This window comes from Argiope bruennichi, chromosome 10 (assembly GCF_947563725.1).
Source record: "Argiope bruennichi chromosome 10, qqArgBrue1.1, whole genome shotgun sequence".
NCBI lineage: Eukaryota > Metazoa > Arthropoda > Arachnida > Araneae > Araneidae > Argiope > Argiope bruennichi.
In genome coordinates this window covers 74,079,994-74,104,107 of record NC_079160.1, presented here as the reverse complement: position 1 = coordinate 74,104,107, position 24,114 = coordinate 74,079,994, and the positions used below count along the sequence as shown (strand labels likewise).

The 24,114-nt window shown below is 29.9% G+C and overlaps 1 protein-coding gene across 1 annotated transcript in view; it reads left to right on the top strand.

The window, feature by feature from the left end:
- The window catches only part of LOC129989337 (uncharacterized), a 118,145-nt gene that overhangs the window by 50,332 nt on the left and 43,699 nt on the right, over window positions 1–24,114 (top strand). Inside the window, exon 3 of the mRNA XM_056097815.1 lies at window positions 12,787–13,020. Coding sequence (XP_055953790.1) covers window positions 12,787–13,020 — 234 coding nt within the window. The remainder of the gene's footprint in view (window positions 1–12,786; window positions 13,021–24,114) is intronic.

The following is a 24,114-nucleotide window of genomic DNA, read 5'->3' as shown; positions in this document are numbered from 1 at the left end:
CCCGCTATGAATATGAAATAAAAAGTGAACGTGAAACCAAATTCGCAGCATTTTAACGGTCCATAAAAGGGTTCCCCATTTGCTGAAAAGAGAAGTTGAAATCGAAATGAAAGAAATGTTGAGCACCAGTTTATGAAAACCAAAATTATTATTATTGCATCCCATGAGCACATATGAAACCATTCCAACTCAGAAGTTAAAGTATTTTTTCAGCTTGGACTAAGTGTGTAGAAAATAAATTGATAACTGCGGTCAAAATGAAATGATTGGATGTATTTTTATATGCGTGTACATTTGTTGAATTACGTTCAGTTCTACAAAAAATTGTATCAATGTTGTTGTGCAAGCATATTTTAAATTCTGAAATGAATTGTGGTGAATATCTATGTTGAGCTATATTCACTTCTTTAAAGCACTAATTTTTACACAAAATTCTGTGAAAATACAGCACATATCCGTATTTAATTATTTATCTTCATATCTGTAATCACTGTGTTTGTGTTCATGAGTCACTACTTTTACATAATGTGCAAGTACAGACTACTAGATGTTCAATGATGGCCCCAGATTCGATATCTCTCTTGAATGCAGATGCATTCAGCCGAATTCTATCTGTCTAGGCCTTTAAGTTTTGCGCTGTCATATCCGCTCATTTGTGCTTTGACAAATAGATAAACAAATGTCTCCTGAATGGGGTTCTTAAAATTTGATAGAAATTTGCAATTAAGTATAATGATTTCATAGTAAATTTGTTCTATTAATCTATCTCAAAGTTTTTTTTGAGCTATCGCAGTCACAAACAGACAAATATAATTCCAGCCAGCCGGAATGATGTCCCCAAGACTTTCTTGCAATAAAAGTGTTTTCCGAGAATACCTTGCATAGCATTGGCGTACAATAGTTACTATATATTAACTTTTGGCTTGAATTTAACATTTTCGCCAAATCTATCGAGCCTTCCTTGGCAAATTATTTGGCTATAAATCCCTGGCGCGCAGTTAATAGTATCCGAAAATCGAATTTATGTTTTAGATGCATTTTTCCCATTCGATTGAAACAAAAATTTGACCCAAAATTATAGTTGCAGTCACAAAATACCATACCAAGTTTGATGTATTTAAATAAAATAATTTTGGCTATTTTAGTTATTGAGTTTAAAAGTTTCTTAAAGTACAGATCGACAGACAGCCAACACCATTCTAGGATTTGACTCATAATTAGAGAAGTGTTACTACAGATGTTTATTCAGCTTACCGAATTTTATCCATCTAGCTCTCTTCGTTTTGTAGTTAAAGTGTTAAATTATATTCGAACAGCCGGACATACAAACTTCCATTGAGCGGAGTTTACTCAAAATCTGATAAAATACTAAAAATTTGGTGTAAAAACATTATACCAAATTTGATTTTTCTAGTTCAAAGCGGTTTTGAGTTATCTTTGTCATAGACAGACAGACAAATATAAAGCCAAAAATGTGTTTTTTGAAGTCAGGGTGATCTAAAATGTGGATATTCGTGAAAAGAAGTTTGACAATTACAATACTTTCTCTATAATTTGTATACAAAATAGTTTTTTTAAAAAAAGTTATTTTTAATTTAGAATGAGAAATGATTTACTTAAGTTCGTAATTGAGCAGTCTATATAAGTAATTATGATTTGTTAGGGTAACAACACTGTCATCTGAAGTTTCCTACCCTGCTAGAATGCCCATTTTTTTTCACAGAATAATATTTTTTAGAAGTTAAATAAAATCACCGAATGAAAATATCATATTCGTGTCTAAGACTTCGCTTTGTTTTTAAGTGTATGTCAGTATTTCTTTTATAGAATTCATCCCTAACTTGATATTTTCTTAGTGTACCATATTATTCGTTTAATTTTCAAATTATTAGTGACCTGTTTTGTTTACTAACGACAAAGATTTTTTAATGGTGTCCTATCCTCGTTTGCTAAGTATTTCTCTAGAATTTTTTATGCTAATAATTTTTACTTTCTAATACACTAATTATTTTAATCGTCAAAAAATTCGAACTCAAGATTTTGACGAATCTTCGCGTTTTAAACCTCCCTCAGTTAAAGAAATTCTCCGCTAAAATATTCCATGTTAATTTCCTAATACTTTTTTTCCATTGGCTAAATTTGGCTAGACACTATTTATATCATATATAGACACTATTTATATCATATATAGACTATTTATATCCTATCCAGACTCTATCTATCTATATCATATCTAGACTCTATCTATTTATATCATATCTAAACTATATCTATCTATATCATATCTAGACTCTATATATTTATATCATATCTAGACTCTATCTATCTATATCTATATCATATCTAGACCCTATTATCTATATTTATATCATATCTAGACTCTATCTATCTATATCTATATCATATCTAGACCCTATTATCTATATTTATATCATATCTAGACTCTATCTATCTATATCTATATCTATATCATATCTAGACTCTATCTATCTATATCATATCCAGACTCTACTATTTATATCTATATCATATCTAGACTTTATTTATCTATATCTATATCATACCCAGATTCTATTATATTTGTAATCACACTCTTAATTGACTGAACTCTGAAAATCAAAATCGCACATATATTTTGCAAATTTTGAGTAATAAGAAAAATGTTCGGAATCTATTAACTATTTATGCCAGAAATACACTGCTGTAATTCTGGGTTTACACTCGGCCAGTTATAATACGGCTAGTTGGCAGCGCCTGCGCAGAAAGGAAAGGGACTGATATATGTTTGCCACAATTTCATACGATAGATTCCAGCATTCCATGCTTGGCTGTAAATTACATTTTGGTGTCCCTGAATTTTTCTTTTTTCACTGCGTATCGTATTAAAATGAAAGATATTTACACAAAGAGAATAAAAAATAAAAAAGGGTTAACATACCAGAATTTGGAAAACTATAGAAAAGAAATGACAAATGAAATAAAAAAAAACACAACTTCGCATCAAAAAGAACAAAGAGCAAAAAATGTCAGAATAAATCGATGATAAGTTATCCATTTTTTCAAGCCTCAAAAACCGCCAAATTTTTCAAGCGCATGCGCAGTAACAAAAAAAAAAAAAAAAAAAAAAACAATGCAAGTTGTTGTCCGGTCTGGACAATCACTCGCCATCGAGAGAACAGCATTTTTCAGCCTTCGCTGCATTCAGCATGCGCTGCCTGCTGGTCATCTTATAAATGACCGAGTGCAAACCCGGTATAAAAGACATTTTGAAGTGCTTCAGAACAAAACCATTCCAAGCACACATGGATACGATATTTTTTATTTAAGATCTTTTTTCTTGCCATAATCACAAAAAGCTAATTCATGCCGGAACCTCTTCAGTCATCGCAGTCTTTTGTTATTTAGCCGCTGGTATCAGCAGTTTTGAAGTACTCTGAAAAAAATTATTCTACTCGAAAACAAAGGAAGAATATTTATTTTTTCATATAATATTAATAAACTAAATAATTAGAACACCAAACATAAAATTTACTAATTAAATATTTTGCTTTCAGAAAATTATGAAATTCACATTTATGAAAGCATATTGGAATCCATTTGTGCTTTTATAAAATCTTAGTCGTAGTTTTCAAACAGAAGACGAAATTGTGAATTTCTAAAGAAATAATTATGAACATTTAGATATCACTGCTACGAGATAATAGAGTTTAAGCATTACATAAAATGTAGAAAAGGAATATTAAAGTATTAGTACATTTTTAAAGAGTGAACGTGCCAAAAAATTTGCATAAATATTCATATATAGTTTATGCTTAATCTGGATTTTCTTGTTTTATTATTTATTCTTCAGGCTTTAAAGCTAAAAATATCATCAATATTTCAAACTCATTTAGTACATTGTAAGCAATGTTTTTAACGCTATTACCTTGTAGCAGTGATATTTAAATAATTAATTTCTATGAAAATTTGTTTAAATTTTTGAATTGACTTTTTTCAGCAATCAGTAGTAAACGGTAGTAATAGTAATGGTTTTCTACTGTGAGATTTTTTTCTACTTTTTTTCCCTAATAGGAAAATATTGTTTTTTATAGTTTCTAGCTGTGATTTTTTTATTCTTTTAGTCAGAATTTATTTATAATCCGCTTCCATGAAAATTTATAATCCATTTAATTTATAAGAATTTTTTTTTGTAATCCGTTTTTATGAAAATTTATTATCCATTTAATTTATAAGAGTTTATTTATAATCCGTTTCTATGAAAATTTATAATCCATTTTATTTATAAGAATTTATTTATAATCTGTTTCTATGAAAATTTATAATCCATTTAATTTATAGGAGTTTATTTATAATCCGTTTCTATGAAAATTTATAATCCATTTAATTTATAAGAGTTCATTCATAATCCGTTTCTATGAAAATTTATAATCCATCTAATTTATAAAAGTTTATTTATAATCCGTTTCTATGAAAATTTATAATCCATATAATTTATAAGAGTTTTTATTTATGGATAATAAGAATTTATAATCCATTTTATTTATAATCCGTTTCTATGAAAACTTGTAATCCATTTTATTTATAAGAATTTATTTATAATCCGTTTCTATGAAAATTTGTAATCCATTTCATTTATAAGAATTTATTTTTAATCCGTTTCTAGGAAAATTTATAACCCGTTTTATTTATAAGAATTTATTTATAATCGATTTCAAGTAATCCGTAATCAAATTAATTTTTTTTTTCTATGGGAGTTTTTTTCTCTACTTTTTTTATGATTTTGTGGAGTTTTTTCTTAACATTGCTAATTCTCAATTTAATAAAAAAAATTTATACTATTATGTATACTATTATGTAATTCCTTTGAACGTAAATAATGTACACTGTAATGCTCATAGAACCTAGAACCGCTGGTCAAGCCTCTGGTCGAAACCTTATCACCAAACCACATGTTCATTGTAGCCTCAATAGTTCATATAAATGAACACATCAGTATCATTTTTCTATTTACATTACTATTCATTATTATTGAGGTAAATAAACATTTAAATTCAAAAAATAAACGAATTTACTTATTTTGAACTTTATAGAAGGAATCAAAGGAAAGCAAAAGACGAAAGATCTGTGTCTCTTTTCTGGTTATGGTTAGTCAGATTAAAGGCTCATTGCTTTTTGTAATGCATTTGAAATTTTTCCAGAAGTGGTTAATTAAACTATCTAAATGCAAGATTATTTTTTATTTAACGACTTTTCTACTAAATATAAGTTCTGAACTCATCATATAAAAATGGAGAGGCTTTAGATATGTGCAATTTTAAATGATAATAAATTTCTGTAAAAATGAGCTACTTGATCCTAGAAAATTTTTACTAGTATCATTAGTAATTTTTCGAGACTGACATTTGGTATCTCTTCCATGTTTGGAGCAATCGTCGGGGAGTGAATTTTCTTTACAACTACAAAAGAATCCGCAAGAATGGTCTTCCCAAAACGTTCTTGTATGTTCTCTAATAAAAATATTCTGTTCTTAGGGGCAAGATCGGGAATACCACAGGCGCTCAGATATTTCTTTTTAGAATTCCACAAATTAGAGTTTCATGTTTCGAAGCAATAGATGTTATTTCGTTAGCTGAATGCTGAAAACTAATACTCGTGTATTAAATGCGCGGCATTAACAAACAACAACTGAGAGAAATCGTTCTTCGGCGTGATTAGAGCTTTCTTATTGATTCCAGCAATTGATCACTGGCATGCGATTAATATTGTCACGTAGATACTATAGTATAGAACTCAACGACACACACAAGAGGTAGAGCTAAACCAATTTATTAACTGAACTCAGAACAGAGAACACAGTGACTGAAAAATCTTCTGCTTTTATGCTAGCAGAAAAAGTTTAAGAATACTTTTCTGGAGACAGTAAGAAAAATCCAGAACACTTGTCTGGTAAACTAAAGAAATGTCCAGAGTCTTCTGGAACATGAAATAAAGGGAAACATAAAATCAAGGAATTAAATATTTACACAGACTGCTAATCGCATCGTCTCTAGCGGGATTCGAACTCACAATCTCTTGATTATGAGACCAGTGCTATGACCATTCGGCCATGAAGAGTCGACTGCATCTTTTCAATATAACAGAACAAGAAAATCAAGTACGTATTTTGACCACCTTCTTTTATTTGGCAAATGATTGCAATTATAAACGCAAGATTACAAGCCAAATATTATTGATTTAAGCCATTAATGTGTCATTGCATTAGGTGATGTGCAAGAACAGACTAATAAATGTTCAATCCCATGACGCATTTGGCTCCAAAATCGATACCTGTCTTCTATGTAGTTGTTAAACTTTTCAGCCAAATTCTATCTATCTAGGCCTTTGGGTTTACGCTATTGTGTTCACTTGAACTTGGGCAGAAGGATAGAAACACTTCACCTGAATGGAGTTTACTTAAAATTTGATAGAAATCTAGAATTTAGCGTAATGGCAGAGCAAGTTTGTTCTATTGGTCTATCTCAAAGCGGTTTTAAGCTATCTCATTCACAAACAGATAGATGTAATTAATAACAGATAATTAACAGACAGACATAATTCCAAAAATGTGTTTTTCAGGCTCAGGGAATTTTAAAATGTGGAAATTCGTCAAAACCTTGAATTGTGTTGACGATTACAATACTTTCTTTTTTGAACACTTCTTGCCTCAGAAAGCAAAATGTGTGAATTGTATTAATATTAAGTATAACTGAAATTCATTTAATACAGTTAGGAAAGCGCTTCTGTAATCTAGATTTACTAAGAAATTGGAAATAGGCAAGTAAGAAAAAAATGGCTAAATACTTAGTTTTAAGTTTGAGCATTTTTAATAATACAGCTGGGACTGACGTCGGTTAAATCAGTCAAGTGGAATCGTTTGAAGTGGCGAGGAAGATTGGAGCGGAGCAGAGGGATTTAATTTCCGCCTTCCCATTTAATATGGGATATATATCATGTAGCTATACAAAAATGCACTTAAGTGTACTTTTAAATTGACATTAACCTGACTACTCCCTTAAAATTAAATAAAGAAATATGTATTTTATTTATTTTTTGTTCCCCATAAACTTAAATTTGTTTATTTTACCCCTCTAGGTTTTTGAAAATAACGTTTTTGCCTTATAGACAATTTTTGCTGTAAAATATATAATACTGGCAATTTCCTGCTAGTAAATTGTCAAAAGAAATGTATTAGAGTAATACAGTTGAACATTCAGATTTCTCAAAGAAACGTTTATAGAGCGAATACTTTTGCAGTGATGATTAACTGTTTATCGAAAAATTAAATTGTTAAGTGCAAATTCCATTAAGTTCAATATGACAGCCAAAATAAATAGATAAGATATTTATTCAATATCAGAAAATCATGTGGCAACCTTGTCCAATCGAGAGATTTGGATAATTGTAGTTAGTCTCGCTTTGAATTTAGCACAGTTTGTAAGCATTGATGGTAAAAACCACTAAATATTGTTTGTAATTCACTAATAAAAATTTAAGGTTAGATGAAAGCTTCTAAGAGACATTGTCGTTGTCAGGATTAGCATTCTAGATTTTCATTCACTATTAGATTGGTATTAAGATTATTAGATAAATATTGTAGATTTCCATTCAATACTAGATTAGTATTGAGAATGCTAGATTAGTATTGTAGATTTCCATTCAATACTAGATTAGTATTGAGAATGCTAGATTAGTATTGTAGATTTCCATTCAATACTAGATTAGTATTGAGAATGCTAGATTAGTATTGTAGATTTCCATTCAATACTAGATTAATATTGTAGATTTCCATTCAATACTAGACTAGTATTGTAGATTTCCATTCAATACTAGATTAATATTGTAGATTTCCATTCAATACTAGACTAGTATTGTAGATTTCCATTCAATACCAGATTAGTATTGAGAATGCTAGATTAGTATTGTAAATTTCCATTCGATACTAGATTAGTATTGTAGATTTCCATTCAATACCAGATTAGTATTGTAGATTTCCATTCAATACTAGATTAGTATTGTAGATTTCCATTCAATACTAGATTAGTATTGTAGATTTCCATTCAATACTAGACTAGTATTGTAGATGTCCATTCAATACTAGATTAGTATTGTAGATTTCCATTCAATACTAGATTAGTATTGTAGCTTTCCATTCAATACCAGATTAGTATTGTAGATTTGCATTCAGTATTAGACTAGTATTGTAACTTTCCATTCAATACTAGATTAGTATTGAGTATGCCAGATTAGTATTGTAGATTTCCATTCAATACTAGATTAGTATTGAGAATGTCAGATTAGTATTGTAGATTTCCATTCAATACTAGATTAGTATTGAGAATGCCATATTTGTATTGTAGATTTCCATTCAATACTAGATTAGTATTGTAGATTTCCATCCAATACTAGATTAGTATTGTAGATTTGCATTTAATACCAGATTAGTATTGTATTGATTTCCACTCAATATCCGTAAAAAATGAAATGACATTTGGTAGATGCCCATTCTTCTGGAAAATGCAGAATATCACTTTCGGTTTTGTGATATGTAGTTTATGATTTTTTAATGGCTTTCAAATGGTTATACAAGATGTTTAGTTACAGAGACATTAATTAATGATACCATTATAGCCTTGTATAAATGCCTCCACACCTGCATTAATTCTTAAAAGATTATTTTGGCCAACGAACTTTTGTAGTCTTCATGGTATATTCCATAAGAGCTAGCTTATATTTATTCATTAACCCCATGAACCCGGACTAGTCCCAAATCGCCCAATTCGACCAAGCCCTCACTTGGGCGTATAGCTGAAATTAAGAAGTCAAGGTTAATTCCCGATCAACCACGTATATGGAAACAACGATTCTCTTCTGTTTTGGTGCACGAAAAATTATTTCGGATTTTAAGGCACTGGACCTCTTAGAGTATCTAGACCCAGAGAGTTAACCTTCTTGAAAATTCTATCTTAAAAATTCTTCAGATAACAAAGTTACATGAGTTCCTCTTAAAGAACAGTAAATCCACTTAAAAACTCATTACTTTCAGATGAAATTATCGCATTATTAGAGGATTAAAATAGGATTTCCGAATTGATTTTTATAATGAAATACATCGATTATAAAATATAAAATTCCTTTTGTTTGCTAGGAAGTAATTTGTCTTGATTCTACTTAACAAGATGTGTCGAAGTTTCGAGTTTTAATGCAATTTTCCTAATATAAGCCCATTAAAATGATGGCGACACTGCATCGTTAACAGTTTATTTTAAAAAGTTTTAGTATTAAATATATATGATTGAAATATAAAAGTATGAATTTGTGTCTTAACCGTCATAAATAACCGTATTTCTGGTTGAGAATTATAAAACTGTTTCAAAAGTATTTTCTCATTATATTTTTTTAAGGAACGAAGGTTAAGGGTAAAGTCAAAAGATGGTAAAGACTAAAGGATTTTGCTTAATATGAAACAATATGATAATTTTGATGTTTTAATTTCTTAAAATATGTTTTAAATGTAGCCTATCAGGAATGACTTTAAATGAATTAAAGTTGATTGGTTTAAATTTAGCACAGATTGTAAAGACTAAAGCGTTTAGTTTAATATGAAGCAATATGATAATTTTGAAGCTGTAATTTCTTAAAATGTGTTTTAAAGTTAGCATATCAAGAAAGATTTAAATGAATAAAAGTTGATTGGTGTATTTTCATAATTTTAAAACGTATTTACTCTAAACTAAAGAATGTATCTATTTACTCGAAAAATGTATCTACTTGAAACTCTTTAACTAAAGAATTTAGAACAAGTTCAAACGATTTTCATTATTTATTCAAATACTTAAAAGCTTGATTTTCTTCCCTTGTGGTTAGCTAAGAAAGAGAAATTCTATTTAATGTCTGTGTTGTTTACAGGAGAAATAAAAATGTAAAGGCATAATGTTGTGAATGTTGGAAGATAGATTAATCTGAATACTACATTTTTAATAGCACTGTGATATTGTGGATTTGATGTCATTAAAATAGATAACATATACTATGAAGAGAATTCATGTAAGGCTATTAGAATATTTCGGTTTTGATGTCTGGCATCATTTGATGCTAAAAGTACTTTACCGGGGTTGGGAAGTCATCAACATTAAATTATGCATGAGAGATTTAATTGGAAATCTTATAATGTTTCTAGTGAATCACTAGTCTTAGGGCGAAATATAATGAATAATTGATTTTATAAGAGGCTCTTACCCATTTTCACTCTCATTCTCTAAACGACTCAATAAAAGGTATTGTGATTTTCTCAGACTCAAAATCAGCGCTCGAAGCCATACATAACGGTAAAACAACAATAGCGCAAGAAATTAATACCCTTCTCCATTTACTAAATATACTTTGCACTCTCCAGTGGATCCCAGCTCATGTTGGAATTGAGGGGAACGAATGTACAGATGCCCTTGCAAAAGAAGCAAGCGACGAAGACCAACCTCGAGTGGTCATCTGTGCAGATGCGAATGCTGCCGCCAAGTGAAGGATCTACAACCAGCATCTTAGCAAGGCAACAATCCCCGATCTAAACTGCCCAAGAAACCTTTCCTCTACATTAGCTAGGCTACGTACTGGACATTTCAAAGACATGAAGATCTCACGAACAAATATAAAATCCTATCCCATCTGCAATTATTGTCCCCATTCGCAACTAACTCCAGATCATGTTTTTGACTGCCAGGCCATTATCGGTTCCCTCTTTCAACTTGGAGCACCCCCAATCGAAATCCTCCATAGCCATCGGGCTCCAGAACTTGCAGATCTTGTCACCAAGACTTTTGGAGGACTCTAATCTTTTGCACTAGAACTGTATGCATAGACACGACAATAATAACAACAACAATTGATTTTATCTAAAACTTCTATATACATAAAAAGCTAACGTACGCGGCCAGAAATCACTCTTATTATTTACTATTGAATGGCAATATTTAAATATATAAATAAACAGTCACAAGAGATTATCCTGACAAACTCTCTAATGAACATTTTTACAACTGCATTTAAATCATGCTTCGCTTAGCTAATTAATAGAGCTATAAAATATTTTCTTAATTGTTTCAATGACTCGCTTTAAGACCGAAAGCTTTATTCAGTCAGAGGAAAAAATGTAGAGGAAATCAAAATTATAGAAATAGGCGCTAAACAAAGTTTAATCGAGCTTTAAAATAGCCTTAACTGTCAGCAGATGAATGATTGATATGGTTTTCCAGTGGAAATTCATATTCACGTCTTGCAAAATTATTGGTACAGTTCTAGAGACGGGTAACATTTGGCGATTTTCCGCCAAAATTTTCTTGCCAAGCCCCGCGGAAGCTGTAATCTTCAGAATTTTATTTTTCAATATTATGACTATTTTCAAGAGACACTGGCGACTTTATCTTTAAAGTTTGGTGCTAAAATTTGGCGGTAACCATCCCTAGGATTTAGCCAAATTATTATCTCCCAAGCATGATTTCTGTATCATCTATAAAATTACCTTTTTAATGATATCAATTTCATCTCTGTACAGTTTTTACTTTATTGTATAAGTAGTGTAGAGAAAGTACAGTAACCGTCAAAAAATTCGAACTCGAAATTTTGATGAATCTCCACTTTTTAGGCTTCTCTGAGTTCGAAAAACACATTTTTGAAAAATGTCCTTGTCTCTGTCACGAAGATAACTCAACAACTCTTTGAACTAGATGAGTGAAATTTGGTATACAATTCTTATGCCAAATTTGTAGATTTCTATCAAATTTTGAGTAAAACCTGTTCAGAGGAAATTTGTCTGTCCGGCTCTTCGAATATAGATTAACACGATAACTACAAAATGAAGAGAATTAGATGCAGGGAATTAACATTTATATTCTAGACACTTTTCAAATTGAGCCAAATCCGTTGTGTGGTTGACTATCTGTCGGTTTGTACTTTCTGAAACCTACAAGCGCGATAATTAAAAAATGCAGTGAGTTAAATATATGAAGTTGGGATGGGATTTCGTAACTACAACTATAGCTTTTATATATTTTTTTGTTTCAATCAATTGGTAAAAACACATTTAAAATATAGATTCAATTTTCGGATGTTATTAACCGCATGCCAAGGTTTAATTACCAAATAACTCGCCAAGGATGATATAATAGATTCAATAAAAATGTTAAATTCACGCCAAAGGTTAATATTTCGTAACTATTGTATGCCAATGCCATATAAAGTATTTTTTGTATAACAACTTTATTCGAGAGAATGCGAGAAAGTTTAGGAAGACCATGCCTCTTAGTTTAATTAAAATTTTCTAAACAGTCTGCTTTTAATGTCATAATGAAATTCAAATTCATCCATGAAAACACACAATCGCATACTTTTGCCAATGTTAAAGTGAATATTTAAAAAAAATATTTTCTTTTAACTCTAACTACGAAGTAGGATTTTTGCTTCCATTTTCATTTCGTTGCATATACAGTTTTTAATTTGCCCAGACAGAAATTTATAGTAGACTGATTCAATGAAAGCTATGTCTTTCAATTATATCAAAAACCAAAGTGATATTTAATAAATATACCTTCCATATTATTCATTTAAAAGACTAAAAAAATGAAAAATCTGGAGGAACAAGCTGGTCGCCAAAGGCCGCTTGTACATATGAATTAGAATAATTCACATACTTAGTTTTAATGTAAAAATTTTATTTGCTTAATGAAATACAGCATTTCTAACTGACTCTTCCTTCAGGCACTCTTCTGTGGTGGGAACAAACGAAGAGGATGTGCATCGTCTGCGGAATTTCAGCCTCACTCCCAAAGGGGTGATCAACTGGGGCGACTCATTCCGCTCCCACTCCCTCACCTCCGTTCCAGGGCTTGACCTCTTCCCATCCAGCAGCAGCCAGTGGGACGCCGCATCCACCAAATCCTACCCGATGACAGCCTCCAATTCACACTGGAACTGCGCCAGAACTCCGCAAAGGTAAGAAAATTATTGTTAAATGGAAGAAAAGGATTTTGTAAATATTGTGCAAGATCAGAAATTATTGGACAGATTTCGGCATATTTAATTATACTATGCGCACTAATGGTTGCAACTTATGAGATATTTCTAAACGTTTTATTGGTATAATCAAACTTGCATAACAAAGATTCCCATTAGTAATGATATCATAATCAAGTGACAAACATCATTGCATATGTTATTTAAAGATGCATTTGAATTATTTAGAATGAATGTGTTTATCTTTGGCCTTATAATTACCTTATTTTTTGGTCTTATATTTACATCTTATTGTATTTTAATGAGTTAAAAAATCAAATATAATACATTGTTTGAATATTATAACACGAAACACTTATATATGCTATACGAAAACCTTTTTTCCACTAAATAATCTTGAGTCATCAAAAACAGGAACATTGAAGGGAATCTGGGAACATTTCATCAGTAGAAATTTGAAAAGAATTTGGTAACTTTCAATCAATCGAAATTTGAAAAGAATCTGGGATTTTTTCATCAATCGAAATTTGAAGAGAATTTGGTAACTTTTCATCAACCGAAATTTGAATGGAATCTGAAAACTTTTCGTCAGTCGAAATTTGAAGAGAATTTGGTTACTTTTCATCAACCGAAATTTGAAGGGAATCTGGGAACCTTTCATCAGTCGAAATTTGAAGAGAATTTGGTAACTTTTCTTCAATCGGAATTTGAAGGGAATCTGGGAACTTTTCATCAGTAGAAATTTGAAAAGAATTTGGTAACTTTCAATCAACCGAAATTTGAAAAGAATCTGGGATTTTTTCATCATTCGAAATTTGAAGAGAATTTGGTAACTTTTCATCAACCAAAATTTGAATGGAATCTGAAAAATTTCGTCAGTCGAAATTTGAAGAGAATTTGGTAACTTTTCATCAATCAAAATTTGAATGGAATCTGAAAACTTTTCGTCAGTCGAAATTTGATGAGAATTTGTTAACTTTTCTTCAATCGGAATTTGAAGGGAATCTGGGAACTTTTCATCAGTAGAAATTTGAAAAGAATTTGGTAACTTTCAATCAACCGAAATTTGAAAAGAATCTGGGATTTTTTCATCATTCGAAATTTGAAGAGAATTTGGTAACTTTTCATCAATCAAAATTTGAATGGAATCTGAAAACCTTTCATCAATCGAAATTTGAAGAGAATTTGGTAACTTTTCATCAACCAAAATTTGAATGGAATCTGAAAACTTTTCGTCAGTCGAAATTTGAAGAGAATTTGTTAACTTTTCTTCAATCGGAATTTGAAGGGAATCTGGGAACTTTTCATCAGTAGAAATTTGAAAAGAATTTGGTAACTTTCAACCAACCGAAATTTGAAAAGAATCTGGGATTTTTTCATCAATCGAAATTTGAAGAGAATTTGGTAACTTTTCATCAACCAAAATTTGAATGGAATCTGAAAAAATTCGTCAGTCGAAATTTGAAGAGAATTTGGTAACTTTTCATCAACCAAAATTTGAATGGAATCCGAAAACTTTTCGTCAGTCGAAATTTGAAGAGAATTTGGTAACTTTTCTTCAATCGGAATTTGAAGGGAACCTGGGAAATTTTCATCAGTCGAAATTTGAAGAGAATTTGGTAACTTTTCATCAACGGGAATTTGAAGGAAACCTAGGAACTTTTCATCAGTCGAAATTTGAAGAGAATTTTTAAAATTTTTATCAACCGGAATTTGAAAGGAATTAGGTAACTTTTTATTAGTCGAAATTTGAAGAGAATTTGGAAACTTTTCATCAACCGGAATTTGAAGGGAACCTGGAAACTTTTCATCAGTCGAAATTTAAAGAGAATTTGGTAACTTTTCATCAACGGGAATTTGAAGGGAACCTGGAAACTTTTCATCAGTCGAAATTTAAAGAGAATTTGGTAACTTTTCATCAACGGGAATTTGAAGGGAACCTGGAAACTTTTCATCAACGGGAATTTGAAGGGAACCAGGGAACCTTTCATCAGTCAAAATTTGAACAGAATTAGACAACATTTCATCAACCGGAATTTGAAGGGAATTTGGTAACATTTCATTAACAGCTGATGTATTCTGGTCATTAAAAATTGACTCTAATACTGCTAAGCAACACACTGGTATACGTATTTATTCATAATTTGTCAAAAAGTTAAAAATTATCCAACAACTTACTTAAGTAATGTTAAATAAGTAATTTCTAAGTAAGACAAATGGATATTAAATATGTTATAGAAATCAAAAATCTGATGCATTTTTAAAAGCATAATTTAGTCTTTAATGCTCAAAGTAAGTTCATGATATCACAAAAATTTGACGCAATTGATATTTCGCACAGTAAAAGATTTCTTCTGGCTGTCACGTGCAATAATTGCATTTGTGCGGTAGATATGAAATTTGAAATTGTATGGATCATTAAACATTCGTAGGACTCATTAAACTTACATAGGAGCCATTTTATAATTCGTATAGAAGTCATTTTATATCGTATGAGTATAAAAGGACTCCTTTACTTGCTCAAACGTTTTTATTATTAAGCCTAGAAATTAAATAAGTGGCATCTGCCTTTATTCATTTCATCTCCATTCCTCACTCTTTTTTTTTTTTAATTTTTTTCTACCTTTTCTATTTTATCCTTTATACCCTATTTTAACTGCCTTAAGAATAAGTAATATATTTAACAGCTGATTCCTTATATTTCACAATGAAATTGTGAAAGTAAATATCAATAAAAGAAATCGTCTCTATTATAAGAAGAAAACTATTTCTGAAGTCAGTTTAAATATGCCGTAAATGGTATGAAATATAACCGCTTTCTTGTACTATGAAACCCTTGGAAAAATGAGAAAAACGGAAATTAAAAAAATTAAGACAAAGGTAAAAATAATATTAAAAAAAAGAATGAGTTAAGCAAATTGAATGAATAAAAGCTGATTCCACTTATTCAATTTCAAGGGATAATAACGAAATAGTACGAGCGAATAGAGGAGACATTATATACTCATAGAGTATAAAATGATTCCTATGCGAATAATAAAATGGTTCCAACGTGAATTACCCTTAGCAAATAACAATGGTAATTTTTTGCAATCTTTGTTGGAGCTTATTATAATGATATTTCTCATTACTTCAAACTGATTATCAGTTCCTCATACTAATAATAGAACAGCTTCGGTTAAGTTTAGTTTTATTAATGTCCCGATTTTAAAGCGACACTAGGGCTATTATGGTGCGGACCTCGTGATTTTGAATCGCGGTCAGATGACGAGAATGACACATGAGCTGGCAATCCACTCTCCAAACTTCCACACTATACCAGTGGGCGGACGTTTGGGCCCGAATATTTGGCGTGCTGTTGACTCACTTACACGCCGGTTCGTCGGTAAAGTCTCTAACCTCAAACCCTCCGCTTCCGAAGACGAGAACTTACCATCAGGCCACCGTGACCCTTGGAACAATTGTGGATTATTGTTACATGTTATATCTCATTTTCGAAACATTTCATGAGATTTTCTTTCCTTGAATTCGATATTTTTATCAAAACATTCTATATTCAATGCATGTTCTTACTATTTCCATAAAGTTCCTTTTTACCTTTTTTGTTAAGAAAATAATTAATTACAAAAGAATATTGTATCGAATTATTCTTCTCGACTCTATGCTATTTTTGTAACGAAAGCTAAATAATCTCAAATTACAAATGTTTCACAATAAGCTACTAGCTACTCAATGTTTTCACTATTTTCAATCAAGGAAACTCGTGCAGCAAAAACTGTAATAATCATAACATTCTGTGACATTTTTAGTAAAGGCATAAAATTCGTTTTATTCGATTACATGCGAAGATTATTATAATGTAGTACCTCATTTTCGTTGCATTTTTATAGGATGTACTTTCCTTGTATTTTGCGTATTTATCAACAAATTCTGTATTCATTGCATTCTGTATTCATGCTTTCTATTTCCAGAAGATTCCTTTGCCATTTTATAAAAAATGTTATAATACAAAATAATTTTGATTCCAAGCCAGTTATTTCACTCGAAATTTAAATAATCTCTTATTACAACCCTTTCGTAATAAGCACCTAATAACTCAGAATTTGACAATGGAGCCAATCTTTCCACTAGTTTTAATCTAGAAATCTCGTGCAGCAAAGCTGTAACAATCCCACCATTCAGTGATATTCTCAATAAAGACTTGAAATTCGTTTTATCCAATCACTCTTGGCACGCCAACATTCACTTTGTGGTTACACCTTAGATGACTGGACCTTTAGAAAAGAGTGCTTTTAATAGAAGAAAGGAACCATATTTTGCTCCATAACCTTTTTGTAGACTAACTCTATAGAGTGCATTATATGTTCAGTTATATAGAAAAACCAGCGGGAGTTGTTTACCCAAAGCTTTCTTGCATATTCTCTAATAAAGTTGTTGCCCCAATGAACAGCTTGCATGACATTTGCATACAATACTTAGGAAATATTTTCCTGTGGCTTAAATTTAGTACCTTACTGAATTTATAGTGTTCTATTTGGCAATTAATCTCTGGCATGCTATCAAAAGTATCCAAAAATCGATATTGGGCCTCAGAAGTGTTCTTCCCTTCCGATTAAAATAAAAATTTGTCATTATATTACACTTAAAATCTGAAAACCAAGTACCAAATTTGATATATTTAAGTCATTGAGTTTTTGAGTTGCCGATTTCACTTATTTCCGAAAGTACAGGCTTCCCTCAAAATTTAGTAAGAGTCTAAAATAAATATGTTAAACCTTTCTAGATCTCTTCTTTTTGTAGTTCAAAAAGCCGGACAGACAGACTTCCTCAGAAAGGAGTTTGCTCAAAATTTTATAGAAATGTTCAAATTGTGTATTAAACCTTTATACCAAATTTCATCCTTCTGGCTTTAAGCATTTTTTTTAAAATAATTTTTGCCATAGACAGATCGACGGACATTTTCCAAAAATGTGTTTTTCGAGCTCAGAGAAGGTTAAAACGAGGATTTTCATCAAATTCTCGAGTTCGAATTTTATGACAATTACTGTGCTTTTTTTATACTTCGCATACGAGAAAGAATTCTCAGTCTTTTCTCTAAAGGCATCGCCGAAGAAGGAAGTCATTGACCTGACATCCGCTTAGAGACTATAAAGAATTTACGCAAATTTCCTTATCCAGCGATGAATTTGACGAGGCAGGGAAGTAATAAATTCATAACAATATATTTCTTATTTGTTTTATCAAAATTAATAACTTCTTATACTGTGTTAACAATAAAAAAAGTTGAAATTTAATAAAATAATGTAAGAATTCAATTTAAAGAGATGAAATAAGTTTAAAACTTAAATTATTTTAAGTATAACTTTTTTATTACTCACTCAGCCCAACCAACCATGCAAATTGTATACTGACTTGCCAGTTTCTGCTTCAAACGATGGGTGCAGGATATAAATCGAGGGCATCCTTAGTGATAATTTATTTTACGTTTTCTGTTTCTCCTTTGAAATAGGAATTGATCCACCAATACAGAATAATTTGCATGAACGGTATGCCTGGTTCAGTAATGAAAGGGTTAAAGTATCATTACTAGTAAAGAATCATGCTTCACCTTGGCTCGATATCCGGACAAAGTGAATGAAAATCATTTCTACAATAATATGGGATTTGAAGATGGAATTCTAAGAGCTATCAATGCCATGATTCAATCTCTTCATAGGAAATATGTCTTTTCATGGGAATAGAGGTTACTCGACAACCAAAAGATTACTATGCTGTCAGGAAAAGAGAGAATCCACTTGCTTATTCGGTAGTTTTTCATCCACGCTGAGATTTCATAATGTCCACTTCCATCCCGCGAGAGAATTGAAATATAATTATTCAACATATTTTAACATAAGCAATGCAGATAATACTGCTACTTTTTAAAGCATTTTAATACTGATTTTAAAAAACACAACAAAGAAAAAACAATGCTAAAGTAACATATATACAATTCCATCCATAAATGCTACAAAAGTAATAAGTGATTCTTTAAATGACATTCTTTCTAATTGGTGGCTTTTAACAAAATGCTCCACCTTAACTTTAAAAACTCTAATTACATGATAGAGAAAAAGTCGACGCTATTTCATGAGAACGAATATTACCTCAATTTGAAAGAAATAAGTTCCCATAAATATTTTTATAGCCACTTTTAAAAAGAAATAACCATAATTCTTAAATCTTGGCTCCGTTTCAAAAGCTTGTCAATATTTTTCGTCGGTTAATATTTTGGCCAGTGTATTCTTTTATGAAGCGAAGCAACATCATTTGAAAAATAATAAAAATTCGCAATCGTCTTTTCTTTTCTTGATCAGTTTTTTTCTTTAGAATTTTATTTTCAAAATGGTATTTATTTTTAAATATTGAAAAAACCTACACTTTTTTTCCCACTTAATTCAGAGAATTAAAGTATTTGGAATAACTGTATTGGTATAAGTAATAGAATATAAAGCATTTTTTTAAATTGAAAGATAAAAAAAGAATATGAAACCTCTCTGCTATGTAGTCCAGGAGATGAAGTCTTTCTTTTGTCTTTCAATTTTTAACATTATTTGATTTTATATAGCAGCCTTTGCTGACCAGTTGGTTCGCTTAGAATATTGGTTGTGATTAATTTTAATTATAACATTGAATCATGATGATGTTCATGATTTTCTCAACAAAATATTTTTATGAATTAGATTGTGATAGGCATTAAAGTCCTACTATTATAGATTGTACATCTGTTCTGCTTATCTTGTATTTGATTCTTTCTGATAGCGCCGCGTCCCATGACATCATAGTATTAATGATTACATAACTGTCTGGGTAATACATCTTCTGATTGGCTTAGGCTTTCGCAATATTTTAGCATCGCATTCAATTCTAAACTTTGCTGACAAAAACCAGAGTCTTTCTACTTTAACTTTCAGCAACTAAAGAAAATCCCGAGTATATCATATATTTGAAAAGACAAAGAAAACGGTATGAGTTTCGTTCCAGCAATGAAATGTATTACTGAAAAGTTTGCAGTTTTTTTAATTTTAAAATATCAGCAAAATAATTGCGTTACAAACTAAATGGTATCATTAAAAATAATTTTAAAACTTTTAAAAGGTATAAGAATCTTTTTTGTGCAGTAAAATTTGTGGAATTTAAAAAGAAAAAGTTTCAATATCTTGCTTACTGTTTAATCAATTAAAATTCGGAAAAAAATTCCACACTGAGATAGGCATTTCCATCCTCTAAAGTTCATTTCTGCCAAATTTGATAGTACTAGGTCAAAAAATCTGTACTGCAGATTGCCGAAAGATATACATAATAATTTTATTACTATACAAAATTTTGTTACTTTAAATTTTTTATATGAAAATATTTTTTAGCATTTAGTCCTCTGAAATACCGGAATATTATCAGTATCTTCTCTACATGCAAACATCATTTAAAAGTTATTTTGAGTAGGATTTTTTTCAATATAAATGTAGTAAACAGAGATACACATTTTTTAGTAATGACTTAAGTAAAACAATCTGTAAAGAATATCTAGAACTTCTAGATAGATTTTATTTTTATAATATAATCTAAGAGGTAGAATGCTTTCATATGAGGTGGGTATTTTTGCCTGTAAAGAATTACCTATATTGCTACCTGTTTCCTTAAATTACTACCTGTAAAGAATGTCTAGAACATCTAGATACACTTTATTTTTATATTATAAGCGAGGAGGTGGAATGATTTTGTATGATATGGTAATTTTTAGAAGAAAAGAAATACTAATACCTGTTACCTTAAATTACTACCTGTACGGAAAGTCTAAAGCTTCTAGTTACATTTTGTCTTTAGGTTTGTTACATTGTTTTGTTACATCTAGTTTTGTTACATTAATTATAAGCGAAAAAATACAATGCTTTAAAACGAGGTGGGAATTTTTACTTGTAAAGAACTACCTGTACTGCTATATGTTATCTTAAATTACTACCTATAAGGAAAGTCCATAACTTCTAGATACACTTTATTTTTATATTATAAGCGAGGAGGTGGAATGCTTTAGTATGATGTGGTAATTTTTAGAAAAAAAAAAGAAATACTAATACCTTAAATTACTATCTGTAAGGAAAGTCTAAAGTTTCTAGTTACATTTTGTCTTTAGATTATAAGCGAAAAAATATAATGCTTTAAAATGAGGTGGGAATTTTTACTTGTAAAGAACTACCTGTACTGCTATATGTTATCTTAAATTACTACCTATAAGGAAAGTCCATAACTTCTAGATACACTTTATTTTTATATTATAAGCGAGGAGGTGGAATGCTTTAGTATGATGTGGTAATTTTTAGAAAAAAAAAAAGAAATACTAATACCTGTTACCTTAAATTACTATCTGTAAGGAAAGTCTAAAGTTTCTGGTTACATTTTGTCTTTAGATTATAAGCGAAAAAATATAATGCTTTAAAACGAGGTGGGAATTTTTACTTGTAAAGAACTACCTGTACTGCTATATGTTATCTTAAATTACTACCTATAAGGAAAGTCCATAACTTCTAGATACACTTTATTTTTATATTATAAGCGAGGAGGTGGAATGCTTTAGTATGATGTGGTAATTTTTAGAAAAAAAAAGAAATACTAATACCTGTTACCTTAAATTACTACCTGTAAGGAAAGTCTAAAGCTTCTAGTTACATTTTGTCTTTAGATTATAAGCGAAAAAATATAATGCTTTAAAACGAGGTGGGAATTTTTACTTGTAAAGAACTACCTGTACTGCTATATGTTATCTTAAATTACTACCTATAAGGAAAGTCCATAACTTCTAGATACACTTTATTTTTATATTATAAGCGAGGAGGTGGAATGCTTTAGTATGATGTGGTAATTTTAAGAAGAAAAGAAATAATAATATCTGTTACCTTAAATTACTACTGTAAGGAAAGTCTAAAGCTTCTAGTTACATTTTGTCTTTAGATTATAAACGAAAAGACATAATGCTTTAAAACGAGGTGGGAATTTTTACTTCTAAAGAATTACCTGCTATATGTTATCTTAAATTACTACCTATAAGAAAAGTCTAGAACTTCTAGATACACTTTATTATATATTATACACTTTATTTTCATTTACACTTTATTATAATATTATAAGCGAGGAGGTGGAAAGCTTTAGCATGAGGTGGGATTTTTTTCCGTAAAGAACTACCTGTACTGCTTGCTACCTGTTGCCTTAAATTACTATCTGCAAAGAAAATCTAGAATTTATAGATACATTTTATGTTATAAGTGAAAGGTGTAAAGCTTTATCGTGAGGTGGAAATTTTTTTTCAGTACATCATGTTCAGGTTGAGACAAATCGGCAATTTTCTTTACAATTGTAGGCTAGCTCTTTTTACAGTATTTTTTTTTTTTATTTTCATTTATTTTACTGTATTTTTTTCTTAGGTTAATAATTGTGGAAGATGGTGAATAAAGTTTCGTAAGCTGCTAGTGAAGATATATATTTCATATTTGATTTTCTAAAAAAAATGAACAAAATCTTTGCCCCTTGATTTCTGTCTGGAATATTTTATTCAATGAAAAGATTCATCTAATTCATCAGGAAGAGTTTATTTCTCATAATGTGCTTTTAGAATATTATTTTTTACAGATTTAATTTATTTTCTCACGAAATATATCTGATAAATTTATATTATAAAAACATGAAGTAGTATTTTGCTATAATTGGTATAATTTTTTATTTTATTTAAAAATATTCTTTAAATGTATTATAACAAAATTCACTCTGAAACAAAATGTGTTTTTAAACAAAGATGAAGTGCTATATTCTTATTCTCTAGTTAATTTATTTTCTGACATAATATATTTGAGAAATGTATATTATTTAAAAAAGGAAGTAGTATTTTGTTGTAATTGATATAAATTTTTTTGTTTTAAAGATCTTCAAAAAATTCTTTAAATGTATAACAATGAAATTTATTCTGAAACGTAATGTGTTTTTAAACAAAGATGAAATGATTCATCGCTAAAGAAAAGTTTGGAGGGGGGGGGGTGCCAGCGCAGGTGTCGTCCTCGTCATCTGACCACGATTAAAAATTACGAGATCTGTCCCAAATAGCCCTAGTGTTTGCTTTTAGACAGGTCGTTCATATAACTAAATTATTCGCTAACGAAATTTCTTTAAAAAAAAGTTTAAAAAAATACGGAATAAATCTTAGGTTAGAAATGCCCAGCTAATAGAAATGGCACTTAGTCAGAAAAACTGACAAATCCTTTTTCTAAAACCAATAAATTGCTCTGAAGAATCAGTCAAATTCTGTTTTGGAAAGAAATGTGATATATCACACTATATATTTTCGACCCACTACTTAACAACTGATATTATAAATAAAAAAGAAAAACAATTCTTTTAAAAGCTTGCTTTTTAATGCTCTAAAAATGCCAAAAAAACTATTTATTTATTCAAAAATCTGAAAATAAAGGAAACATAAAAGTGTCTGTGGCTAAAATAAAATCTCTGAAGAAGACTAGAATTCTATTAACATTCTTAATTTACGTTAGACTCATTACATTAATTAATTTACATTGATTTACATAATAACTCGTTTTATAAAAAAAAATGGCTGAATATTCATACCATATTGTTATTAGTGCCAGTGTAATTTATTTGCTCTTTTTTGCATTCAATTCTATATTTTTCACAAAGAAATATTTTAATATTTTTGTATATTAATTAACTTGTATTTTTTCGAAATATACTGTATATAAGTTGGTAGACTATCTGTACATTGCATGATGCGATATGAAAATATATGAAACAATAATCTCTGCAGCTCAGCACTATTAAATCTTCAGTCACCAAATTTGGCACATAGTTATTTCTTTAGTAGTAAGCGCTCACTAAAAAGTGTTTTTATGGTTTTATTTAAATTTGGAATTTTAACGATTTTCTTCAAGAATTTCAGAATATATAATTGCACAATAGCTAGTTTTCCTTCACTTTGAAAACTAAAAAATAAAATTTAAAGATATTTCATTTTTTTCTAATTTTAATAAATTAAAA